This window comes from Engystomops pustulosus, chromosome 1 (assembly GCF_040894005.1).
Source record: "Engystomops pustulosus chromosome 1, aEngPut4.maternal, whole genome shotgun sequence".
Classification (NCBI taxonomy): domain Eukaryota; kingdom Metazoa; phylum Chordata; class Amphibia; order Anura; family Leptodactylidae; genus Engystomops; species Engystomops pustulosus.
In genome coordinates this window covers 10,259,451-10,273,089 of record NC_092411.1, presented here as the reverse complement: position 1 = coordinate 10,273,089, position 13,639 = coordinate 10,259,451, and the positions used below count along the sequence as shown (strand labels likewise).

At 46.4% G+C, this 13,639-nt stretch overlaps 1 protein-coding gene across 1 annotated transcript in view; it reads left to right on the top strand.

Moving 5' to 3' along the window:
• The window catches only part of ARK2N (arkadia (RNF111) N-terminal like PKA signaling regulator 2N), a 32,242-nt gene extending 19,342 nt beyond the window's left edge, over positions 1-12,900 (top strand). The window contains exons 3-5 of the mRNA XM_072133005.1: positions 6,876-7,058; positions 9,431-9,560; positions 9,812-12,900. Coding sequence (XP_071989106.1) covers positions 6,876-7,058; positions 9,431-9,560; positions 9,812-10,001 — 503 coding nt within the window. The 3' untranslated portion in view covers positions 10,002-12,900. The remainder of the gene's footprint in view (positions 1-6,875; positions 7,059-9,430; positions 9,561-9,811) is intronic.
• The last annotated feature ends 739 nt before the right edge of the window (positions 12,901-13,639 follow it).

The following is a 13,639-nucleotide window of genomic DNA, read 5'->3' as shown; positions in this document are numbered from 1 at the left end:
ATGGGATGGCAGGTGACCCGTCCTTTAGCTATAGGACACCTGGTATAATGGTCATGTATATGGGATGGGAGGTGACGCCATCCTGTAGCTATAGGACACCTGGTATAATGGTCATGTATATGGGATGGCAGGTGACACCATCCTGTAGCTATAGGACACCTGGTATAATGGTCATGTATATGGGATGGCAGGTGACGCCGTCCTGTAGCTATAGGACACCTGGTATAATGGTCATGTATATGGGATGGCAGGTGACGCCGTCCTGTAGCTATAGGACACCTGGTATAATGGTCATGTATATGGGATGGGAGGTGACGCCGTCCTGTAGCTATAGGACACCTGGTATAATGGTCATGTATATGGGATGGGAGGTGACGCCGTCCTGTAGCTATAGGACACCTGGTATAATGGTCATGTATATGGGATGGGAGGTGACACCATCCTGTAGCTATAGGACACCTGGTATAATGGTCATGTATATGGGATGGGAGGTGACGCCGTCCTGTAGCTATAGGACACCTGGTATAATGGTCATGTATATGGGATGGGAGGTGACGCCGTCCTGTAGCTATAGGACACCTGGTATAATGGTCCTGTATATGGGATGGGAGGTGACCCCTCCTGTAGCTATAGGACACCTGGTATAATGGTCCTGTATATGGGATGGGAGGTGACGCCGTCCTGTAGCTATAGGACACCTGGTATAATGGTCCTGTATATGGGATGGGAGGTGACGCCGTCCTGTAGCTATAGGGCACCTGGTATAATGGTCATGTATATGGGATGGGAGGTGACGCCGTCCTGTAGCTATAGGGCACCTGGTATAATGGTCATGTATATGGGATGGGAGGTGACAGTCCTGTAGCTATAGGACACCTGGTATAATGGTCATGTATATGGGATGGGAGGTGACGCCGTCCTGTAGCTATAGGACACCTGGTATAATGGTCATGTATATGGGATGGGAGGTGACGCCGTACTGTAGCTATAGGACACCTGGTATAATGGTCCTGTATATGGGATGGGAGGTGACACCGACCTGTAGCTATAGGACACCTGGTATAATGTTAATGTATATGGGATGGGAGGTGACATCGTCCTGTAGCTATAGGGCACCTGGTATAATGGTCATGTATATGGGATGGGAGGTGACGCCGTCCTGTAGCTATAGGACACCTGGTATAATGGTCCTGTATATGGGATGGGAGGTGACGCCGTCCTGTAGCTATAGGACACCTGGTATAATGGTCATGTATATGGGATGGGAGGTGACGCTGTCCTATAGCTATAGGGCACCTGGTATAATGGTCCTGAATATGGGATGGGAGGTGACGCCGTCCTGTAGCTATAGGACACCTGGTATAATGGTCATGTATATGGGATGGGAGGTGACGCCGTCCTGTAGCTATAGGACACCTGGTATAATGATGTATATGGGATGGGAGGTGACGCCGTCCTGTAGCTATAGGACACCTGGTATAATGGTCATGTATATGGGATGGGAGGTGACGCCATCCTGTAGCTATAGGGCACCTGGTATAATGGTCATGTATATGGGATGGGAGGTGACGCCGTCCTGTAGCTATAGGACACCTGGTATAATGGTCATGTATATGGGATGGGAGGTGACGCCGTCCTGTACATTTGCACAATAATATGCAACTTTTTTGCTAATTTTTTTAAAAGTTGGAACTTTCACATCTTAGTTTTAGGTGATACCTCAGGGAACACTGCAGCAGACTAGACAATGGTGATCTTTTACGGGAGACTGTATTAGGCGCAAATGAGCACAAACTCCATGATTGAAACATGCGCCCCATTGACTGCCGTGCGGTGCCGCTGTGTGATCCGGACTCTGTAATAAGTGACACTTGTACATATCTTATGTCTCTAGAACAAACCACCTGTCATCTGTGTCTCTCCGCCTATTGCAGGACTACAACTCCCAGCATTCTCTGCCCGCAGGCTGGAAATTGTGGTTTTGCAGCAGCTTAAAACTGTCTTGGTGTATTATGAGACACAATGTATTTATGATGTATCTTCTGCTAACAATGTCTTACAATGTTGCAATATACTGTATTGGTATCTAATGTTCTCAATCCTTCTGTTCATGTGATAAGATGGTTTTTGTACTGTTAAAGGGCGTTTCCATCTGTAATACTGTGTGTGTGATTACTGATGCTGTATTATTCTTCAGAGTCGGACTCGCTATTCTGCTGGTGGAGTCCTTTCAGGATAAGTAATGTCATGTATGTACATAGTGACTGCACCAGCAGCAGAATAGTGAGTGCAGCTCTGGAGTATAATACAGGATGTAACTCAGGATCAGTACAGGATAAGTAATGTCATGTATGTACACAGTGAATGCACCAGCAGCAGAATATTGAGTGCAGCTCTGGGGTATAATACAGGATGTAACTCAGGATCAGTACAGGATAAGTAATGTCATGTATGTACACAGTGACTGCACCAGCAGCAGAATAGTGAGTGCAGCTCTGGGGTATAATACAGGATGTAACTCAGGATCAGTACAGGATAAGTAATGTCATGTATGTATACAGTGACTGCACCAGCAGCAGAATAGTGAGTGCAGCTCTGGAGTATAATACAGGATGTAACTCAGGATCAGTACAGGATAAGTAATGTCATGTATGTACACAGTGACTGCACCAGCAGCAGAATAGTGAGTGCAGCTCTGGTGTATAATACAGGATGTAACTCAGGATCAGTACAGGATAAGTAATGTCATGTATGTACACAGTGACTGCACCAGCAGCAGAATAGTGAGTGCAGCTCTGGAGTATAATACAGGATGTAACTCAGGATCAGTACAGGATAAGTAATGTCATGTATGTACCCAGTGACTGCACCAGCAGCAGAATAGTGAGTGCAGCTCTGGGGTATAATACAGGATGTAACTCAGGATCAGTACAGGATAAGTAATGTCATGTATGTACACAGTGACTGCACCAGCAGCAGAATAGTGAGTGCAGCTCTGGAGTATAATACAGGATGTAACTCAGGATCAGTACAGGATAAGTAATGTCATGTATGTACACAGTGACTGCACCAGCAGCAGAATAGTGAGTGCAGCTCTGGGGTATAATACAGGATGTAACTCAGGATCAGTACAGGATAAGTAATGTCATGTATGTACACAGTGACTGCACCAGCAGCAGAATAGTGAGTGCAGCTCTGGAGTATAATACAGGATGTAACTCAGGATCAGTACAGGATAAGTAATGTCATGTATGTACACAGTGACTGCACCAGCAGCAGAATAGTGAGTGCAGCTCTGGGGTATAATACAGGATGTAACTCAGGATCAGTACAGGATAAGTAATGTCATGTATGTACACAGTGACTGCACCAGCAGCAGAATAGTGAGTGCAGCTCTGGAGTATAATACAGGATGTAACTCAGGATCAGTACAGGATAAGTAATGTCATGTATGTACACAGTGACTGCACCAGCAGCAGAATAGTGAGTAAAGCTCTGGAGTATAATACAGTATCAGTAATGTTGTTCTATAGGGACTCCCCTTGTTCTGTAGATGATTTCTATATGATGACTGGTGGATAATACATAAAGCACTCGCTGGGGGCGGGAGGTTCTCTCTGTGGCTGCACTGGGGACGTGTATGACGCTGTTCAGACCTGTCTCTGCTTCCTCTGTAATATTGGTTTATGATAAGTTATGAGCTTTTCTGTTGGGAGTGTGGAAGATACCAGAGTGCAGTTAATACTGATGAAGATATGACGTAGCCCCCTCTATCCTCGGGGTAGGTGGTACAATCTCTATCACTCTGCATGTATATACATTTCGGATACATTTTTGCATGAATGTACATGTAGGAGTGGTACAATTTTGACTTGATCTTTTTTTTTTTTAATCAAAATATCCATCATGCAGAGTAATTCTATATTCCCCAATTCTGTACTCGAGACATTGAATGTATCAGATCCTAGTTCTCAAATTTAAGATGAGTTCCAAATCCTGCATGTAACGTGTAACCCTAGAGTAACCGCCCCGGGGGTTACACGGCCGAGCACATGACGTGCCCCCCCCATGTCAATATTGTACTTGCCCCTTGTATCTTCTGCACTGCGCTAATGTCACTGTAATGGAAGCTAATATACACCCGCCCCCCTGAGGTCACCGCCACCAGTGCACACAGCGCCCGCCCCCCCTGAGGTCACCGCCACCAGTGCACACAGCGCCCGCCCCCCCTGAGGTCACCACCACCAGTGCACACAGGGCCCCGGAGGTCACCGCCACCAGTGCACAAAGCGCACCCCCCCCATTTGAAAAAGTGTTTTCAATCTAGTGTTTGCTGGTTGCCCAATGGAAACTGGCAGCATTTTAGCACCACCTGTTGCAGTCACACATGACCTCATAGCTGTATATTAACTAACCACTAAGTGACCACCACCTCATAATGCACTTTAGTGCCACCTCTGAAGTCAGACATGTGACCCAGTGCTGGACCCTGAGTTCTAGCTCCACCCCCTGCAGTCAGACATGTGACCCAGTGCTGGACCCTGAGTTCTAGCTCCACCCCCTGCAGTCAGACAGGTGACCCAGTGCTGAACCCTGAGTTCTAGCTCCACCCCCTGTAGTCAGACAGGTGACCCAGTGCCGAACCCTGAGTACTAGCTCCACCCCCTGTAGTCAGACAGGTGACCCAGTGCTGAACCCTGAGTTCTAACTCCACCCTTTGTAGTCAGACAGGTGACCCAGCATTGAACCCTGAGTTCTAGCTCCACCCCTTGTAGTCAGACAGGTGACCCAGCGTTGAACCCTGAGTTCTAGCTCCACCCTCTGTAGTCAGACAGGTGACCCAGCGTTGAACCCTGAGTTCTAGCTCCACCCTCTGTAGTCAGACAGGTGACCCAGCGTTGAACCCTGAGTTCTAGCTCCACCCCTTGTAGTCAGACAGGTGACCCAGCGTTGAACCCTGTGTTCTAGCTCCACCCTCTGTAGTCAGACAGGTGACCTAGCGTTGAACCCTGAGTTCTAGATCCACCCCCTGTAGTCAGACAGGTGACCCAGCACTGAACCCCGAGTTTTAGCTCCACCCTCTGTAGTCAGACAGGTGACCCAGCGTTGAACCCTGAGTTCTTGATCCACCCTCTGTAGTCAGACAGGTGACCCAGCGTTGAACCCTGAGTTCTAGATCCACCCCCTGTAGTCAGACAGGTGACCCAGCATTGAACCCTGATTTCTAGCTCCACCCCCTGTAGTCAGACATGAACCATAATAGCTCTACCCCCCCTGTAGAATTGTCTTCATAAGCGAAAACTAATACCACATGCCCACATTTGAATTAAGCTCCACCCACTCTAGTCAGGCATGTGTCCTCCAAGCCATGCATTTATTGGCCACTTCCCTGTTTAGCTCCACCCTGCAAAATCAGGGTTACTGTCATCCCCCACAATGCACTGCTGGCAGAATTCTTCTTTTATTGTTCATTTAAAAAAAGATGAATAGATTATTGTAACATTGTACCCGACATCTCCCAGAATGCAATACACCCTTCATGTGCTAAGTCCCATCTAAATTCGGACACTCCTGTTGATGTGCCTTTCACGCTATACCGCACTCCTCCTGCGGGGGAGCTGTAGGAAATTTGGGCAGTTTTTTTTTTTTTTAAAAAGCCAAACCATTTTTTTAAGTTTTTTTTTTATTTTATAAGAATAAAAAATTTGATACAATCTAATCAATTTCTGTGGCCCCGCCCCCTCTCCCCCCCAGGGGCCAGAATTGTGCAGTGGTGGCGCAGACCTCAGAGCCGGCGGTGGTTCCCCATTGTATTAACATCATGTTCTGTATGGCACTAATGCCCCATGTCATGTTTTCTTTTCCGTGTCCATGTGCTTTCTTATGTTCTGTACTGATGCATTGTGGGTAGCATTTTTTTTTTATTTTAACTTTTTGAATATTTTCTATGTAACGAGGAAAGTAAAGACTTGTGTTTTGTACAATGTGGAGGATGTCATGTAGTACTGAGGACGGATCTGAGGGAACCCCCCATTTATAGATAGCACCCCCCCCCCAATACACAGCTCAGCCACCGGGTGGCGGCATTTGGATTATTTTTGCAATTAAAGGGGGTTTTCTATTTAATGTGTTTATAAAAGTTTTCTACTGTACCATGAAGTTTTGCAACTTTCTAAACACATTTGTTTCCAATTCTCACCCGTGTTAAGATCTCTGCTTGCTGTTCCGATGCCTGAATAGATCTAATGCGCTCTCCTAGGTTTGTTACCGTTGCATCCAGTCTCGATTCCTGAAAGCTGCATTACCAGGCAGGACCACCACAAGTGTAGGGCAGTGTTCTAGGGTAACCAATATTGGGGGTCAATGCCCGCTAGATCCCGGGGACCCCTCCATCCATATAACAGATCCCAATGGGGAGAAGACCTCTCTACATGCAGAGGTGTGGACCCCACCGTGTACATTTACCAACAACTGCACACTGGATGCAACTGTAACAAACACCCTGCTGTGACGAGACTTATTATCTCTATTCCCTGATGGCCAGCAGAGATCTTCAACACATAAAAATACCAAAAAATACATTAAAATACCCCAGGCTGCTGCACCCCCTGCTGGTTCAGGGGCTTCTCACGAGCCGCCGTGCTGTACTGCGTTGCTGGAGATACTTGTACATCTCCCAGAATGCACTGCACCACTGCATTAGGGGAGCCCAGCTCGGAGTTGGAGGCCACAATGAGGTTTGAATGCTGCTCTGGATGTGACTAGAGTTTGGGATGATGCAGCTTTAGGTGAGTGTAGAGTCCGGTGCTGGGCGGAGCTGTGTAGGAGACGCGGTGGTGACACGTGGGGTTTACCGTTTCCTCCTCTCTCTACAGATGGGCCGCCCGTTGTCACCCATTACGACCTCTCCGACACCAACTCCGACCCCGAAGTTCTGAACGTCGACAACATGCTGGCGGCCACCGTGGTCAAGGAGCACAATAATTCCACCCCCAAACCGGAACCGCAACCGTCATGGCGAACCCGGGGGCTACTGGAAGAACTGAACGCCGACTCTGGTACAGCCACTAGGGGGCAGCGTCTGCCGGACACTTATATACGGGGGAGGTCGCAGGTCTGAGTGTTACACAGGGTAGAGGAGAACAATCTGACGCTGGGATCCCCAACCAATCACAACAAATGGACCCCCGACCACTTACCCCCCCCCCCCCCCGGTGGAGACGTACGGATGTGGTTTGGGTCCCCTGCTCGATCCAATGTAGGTCTAGTTTATACAATGGCGGCTGCTGATTTGGGGGGCTTCAGATAAGACTCCATAACTAGAGGGCAGGGGGCACGGATCCTTCATCTGTACGTGATCTAGTGGATGTAGAAATATTTCCTGCCCTTCCTTACTAATCCTCAGACACTGGGTGTAAGACGACTGGCGGCAGCAGGAGCCCCCACTGCTCCCCACACTGTATGATACATATATACCTGGTGCAGGAGACATCTTCATGGTAGTAGAAGTGTTTGAATACCACTCGGGTATCGTGTGTATATAATATGTATGTGTGTATATAATATGTATGTGCGTGTATATAATATGTATGTGTGTATATAATATGTATGTGCGTGTATATAATATGTATGTGTGTGTATATAATATGTATGTGTGTGTATATAATATGTATGTGTGTGTATATAATATGTATGTGTGTGTATATAATATGTGTGTGTGTGTATATAATATGTGTGTGTGTGTGTATATAATATGTGTGTGTGTGTATATATAATATGTATGTGTGTGTGTATATATAATATGTATGTGTGTGTATATAATATGTATGTGTGTGTATATATAATATGTATGTGTGTGTATATATAATATGTATGTGTGTGTATATATAATATGTATGTGTGTGTATAATATGTTTGTGTGTGTGTATAATGTGTATAATATGTGTGTGTATATAATATGTATGTGTGTGTATATAATATGTATGTGTGTGTATATAATATGTATGTGTGTGTATGGGGGTGTTTATGTATGTATGCTTGTATAGATGTGTATATAAGTCTGTGTGTGTGTGTATATGTATGTTAATATATATGATATATTGTGTGTGGATGGATGTGTATGTGTGTACATGGGGTGTGTGTTATAGGTCTGTATGTGTGCACATGGGGTGTGTGTTATAGGTCTGTATGTGTGTGCACATGGGGTGTGTGTTATAGGTCTGTATGTGTGTGCATGGGGTGTGTGTTACAGGTTTGTATGTGTGTGCATGGGGTGTGTGTTACAGGTCTGTATGTGTGTACATGGGGTGTGTGTTATAGGTCTGTATGTGTGTACATGGGGTGTGTGTTATAGGTCTGTATGTGTGTACATGGGGCGTGTGTTATAGGTCTGTATGTGTGTACATGGGGCGTGTGTTATAGGTCTGTATGTGTGCACATGGGGTGTGTGTTATAGGTCTGTATGTGTGTACATGGGGTGTGTGTTATAGGTCTGTATGTGTGTACATGGGGCGTGTGTTATAGGTCTGTATGTGTGTACATGGGGTGTGTGTTACAGGTCTGTATGTGTGTACATGGGGTGTGTGTTATAGGTCTGTATGTGTGTACATGGGGTGTGTGTTACAGGTCTGTATGTGTGTACATGGGGTGTGTGTTATAGGTCTGTATGTGTGTACATGGGGTGTGTGTTATAGGTCTGTATGTGTGCACATGGGGTGTGTGTTATAGGTCTGTATGTGTGCACATGGGGTGTGTGTTATAGGTCTGTATGTGTGCACATGGGGTGTGTGTTACAGGTCTGTATGTGTGTGCACATGGGGTGTGTGTTACAGGTCTGTATGTGTGTGCACATGGGGTGTGTGTTACAGGTCTGTATGTGTGCACATGGGGTGTGTGTTACAGGTCTGTATGTGTGTACATGGGGTGTGTGTTACAGGTCTGTATGTGTGTACATGGGGTGTGTGTTATAGGTCTGTATGTGTGTACATGGGGTGTGTGTTACAGGTCTGTATGTGTGTACATGGGGTGTGTGTTATAGGTCTGTATGTGTGTACATGGGGTGTGTGTTATAGGTCTGTATGTGTGTACATGGGGTGTGTGTTATAGGTCTGTATGTGTGTACATGGGGTGTGTGTTATAGGTCTGTATGTGTGTACATGGGGTGTGTGTTACAGGTCTGTATGTGTGTACATGGGGTGTGTGTTACAGGTCTGTATGTGTGTACATGGGGTGTGTGTTACAGGTCTGTATGTGTGTACATGGGGTGTGTGTTCTAGGTCTGTATGTGTCATTTGGGGGTGTGTATATAGGTTTGTCTTTGTGTGTGGATGCAGAAGCATTGCATGTTGTACCCCCTGTTCTCTGGTGCTGTTGGCCCAGCAGGTCCTCGTGTAGATGCCGGTCCTTACCAGTTCTTCTCTCTCCTCTGCAGGACACTTAGACCCCGCTCTGCCGCCCAGCGATAAGTTACCCCCGGGCAGCGAAAAAAAGAATAATGAGGAAATTAACATTGCATCATCCGGCAGCGAGGTGGAGATCGTGGGGGTGCAGGAACATGCCAGGTAGGTCCGCGCCTGCCCCTGTCCTCCTGAATACAGTTCTGCACAGATTCCCTAGGGCCACATTCACACTTGCCGTTTGAAATGCAATTGAAAAGCTCCTCCCCCAATAGCGTTCCCCGCAGAGTTCAGGTATTTGACCGCCTACAGCCACCACTAGGGGGAGCCCTACCGCATACTGATTCATTATTGGATTCTTTGTCTATACACGACCACAACAAGCCCTGATCTGTCTGTTTTGTGTCCCCCCGCAGGTTCGTCCATCCCCGGGGGGGCGTCATACAGAGCGTGTCTTCCTGGAAGCACGCCGCCGGCTCCCAATATCACAGCTCGCACCAGACCCCATCATGGACGAGCGTCAGCAGCCAGCAGAACTGGACGTCACCCCCAGAAGTAGTAGACCTAACGCTGGACGAGGATTCAAGGCGCAAATACTTACTGTAACATTGACTCCTCCCTGTTTCTGTCCCCTCCCCCCTGTCTGTCTCTTCCAGGAGGTCGGACACTTCCCCCTCTCGGAAGTAGCCCGAATTAACGAGCCTATCGGTTCCTGCGCGGCCAGCCAAATCGCGCCCACCCCACCCCCTTCCCCCATTGACATCATGAGATGAAGCACTTTCCGGGTTTAGGCCGCCCCCTCCCCCCCGATCCTCCTCCTTCTTATTTTGTGCTTTAGTTAATTTAAACGCTTTGGTTAAAAAAGGAAAAAAAAAAAACTAAAAACAAAAAAAATTAATATATGCATAAATATTTATACTGTATCTGTAGGACTGATGATGGGGCTGGACGAGCACACGCCGGGAGGCAGCCATATGGTGGGCGGAGTCTGTAGGATGTATGGTGGATTTTTGGTCTGACAAAGATGGCCGCCATGGTCATGTGACCTATATTATGAGTAGCACATAAGTTACTGGCGGGTCGCCCTCCTGCAGTGCAGTCACAACCACTATCGCTAGGAGGCGCCGCGCTTTGTCTGCCTGACCTAACGGTTACAAACCGTCCCTTTAATTTGGAGGGTGCCATGCAGTGTGGATGTGGGTGGAGCTCTGGTCTCAGGTCCTGTGTCTATATTACGTGTAAAATAAAAATGTTCTATTATGAGCTGGACGCTATTTATGTCTATAGAGTCATGGGGGAGGTCACTGTCCAGAAGAGTCATGTGGTCCGGTCCCTTCTAAGCCCGATTGATGACCGATGCCTTGTACCCTCCGTACATACACAATGCATACAGCAGCCTGTACTGCACATGCCGGGGGTGTACAGAGCAGCGTCGTATCTGCAAGTCTCTGTAGCAGCAGGGGGTGTCAGTCAGTCAATAGAGGAAGCGAGGGTTTGAAGATCGGACACCATGACTCTTTCAGGATAACAGCTCCACCCCCAGGACTCTCTTGCTGTAATAAGCCTATGCTATTTATCAAATTTATTTTATCTAGAATTCCAGTACAGAAATAAAACTTACATCTGACGATAGTAGTTAAAAATATATATTTTTTTAAAGTTATTTTATACCTGAGCTGCACTCACTATTCTGCTGCTGGTGCAGTCACTGTGTACATACATGACATTACTTATCCTGTACTGATCCTGAGTTACATCCTGTATTATACCCCAGAGCTGCACTCACTATCCTGCTGCTGGTGCAGTCACTGTGTACATACATGACATTACTTATCCTGTACTGATCCTGAGTTACATCCTATATTATACCCCAGAGCTGCACTCACTATTCTGCTGCTGGTGCAGTCACGGTGTACATACATGACATTACTTATCCTGTACTGATCCTGAGTTACATCCTATATTATACCCCAGAGCTGCACTCACTATTCTGCTGCTGGTGCAGTCACTGTGTACATACATGACATTACTTATCCTGTACTGATCCTGAGTTACATCCTGTATTATACCCCAGAGCTGCACTCACTATTCTGCTGCTGGTGCAGTCACTGTGTACATACATGACATTACTTATCCTGTACTGATCCTGAGTTACATCCTGTATTATACTCCAGATCTGCACTCACTATTCTGCTGCTGGTGCAGTCACTGTGTACATACATGACATTACTTATCCTGTACTGATCCCGAGTTACATCCTGTATTATACTCCAGAGCTGCACTCACTATTCTGCTGCTGGTACAGTCACTGTGTACATACATGACATTACTTATCCTGTACTGATCCTGAGTTACACCCTGTATTATACCCCAGAGCTGCACTCACTATTCTGCTGCTGGTGCAGTCACTGTGCACATACATGACATTACTTATCCTGTACTGATCCTGAGTTACATCCTGTATTATACTCCACAGCTGCACTCACTATTCTGCTGCTGGTGCAGTCACTGTGTACATACATGACATTACTTATCCTGTACTGATCCTGAGTTACATCCTGTATTATACCCCAGAGCTGCACTCACTATTCTGCTGCTGGTGCAGTCACTGTGTACATACATGACATTACTTATCCTGTACTGATCCTGAGTTACATCCTGTATTATACTCCAGAGCTGCACTCACTATTCTGCTGCTGGTGCAGTCACTGTGTACATACATGACATTACTTATCCTGTACTGATCCTGAGTTACATCCTGTATTATACCCCAGAGCTGCACTCACTATTCTGCTGCTGGTGCAGTCACTGTGCACATACATGACATTACTTATCCTGTACTGATCCTGAGTTACATCCTGTATAATACCCCAGAGCTGCACTCACTATTCTGCTGCTGGTGCAGTCACTGTGTACATACATGACATTACTTATCCTGTACTGATCCTGAGTTACATCCTGTATTATACTCCAGAGCTGCACTCACTATTCTGCTGCTGGTGCAGTCACTGTGTACATACATGACATTACTTATCCTGTACTGATCCTGAGTTACATCCTGTATTATACCCCAGAGCTGCACTCACTATTCTGCTGGCTTTAATTGGAAACTTTCAATAAACTTAACACCCCTTTGACGGACACTGCAGGTCACTCAAGAAGGCTCAATACTTGTCAGCTTATTGACACATGCACTTGATTATGTGATTAGTAACAGCAGGACTGAGAAATATGGATTCTTATTCCAGGATTGTAGCTTCTCTGTGTATCCTCACACTGCTTTGCTCTTTGTTTGTTTTTTTTTTTGCATTGAGCTGTTCCACAACTTCTTTTCTCTGCTCTGAGTAAAGGCTGTAATAAGCTTCTGGTTTTATGCGCTCCAGCAGCAGAATAGAGGAGCTGTGGTACAATTGAATGCAGAGAGCAAAGAGCACAGCAGTGTGAGCACATATTCTCTTGTACAATCCTGGAATATAAATCCATATATCACAGTCCTGCTTCTACTTACGACATGCACAAAACTGTCTCTCCAGCGACAATAGCTATGGCCACAAACTACTGAGACTTTCCCTTTAAGATTTCACTTCCCACAATGCAGACACTGAACAAGCAGGACATGAGTCTCGCTCTGTAGACAATGGAATTGTGACAGTAAATCTTGCAGACTGCATTAGTATATGGACTCCAGCAGGGGGCGTAATGTGTGTAGGTTCAGGGGATATGTATTGTATTTCTAGGGGCCGGTTTAGTTTCGGGGTCCTTCATCTTATTGGGCACCAGTTTAAGAAAGCTTGTGCAATACCAGAGACAACCTCCTAGGTGGCGCTGTTCCTGGAAGGCAGCAGCCATGTTTCTCTTAGCGGGTCCCTCTTGACTTCAAGTGCTCGGTTTCCCTTCAGCGCCACCAAGGAAGCCAATGGAGTATTGCAGGGCGTCCCATGATATAAATTATCAGTCTATGTAACGGGTGGACGTGCTGGGTCCTCCAAAGTGTGTGGGAGGGTCCTGAATTGGGGGACCCTTCTCTGTGATCTCTTCCAGTTTCTTCCATGACCCACATAAAATACAGAATGATGATGATTCTCCTTTGATGACATCATCGCTGGATCCTACAGGCTCCAGGTTTTAATAATTTTTTTTAAAATTTTTTTATTTTATAATTCAGTGCACTTAAAGGGGTATTTCTGGGATTTAAAGGGATCGTACAGGATGAGAGAAACTGCGCCGCCTGGACTATGTCTGGT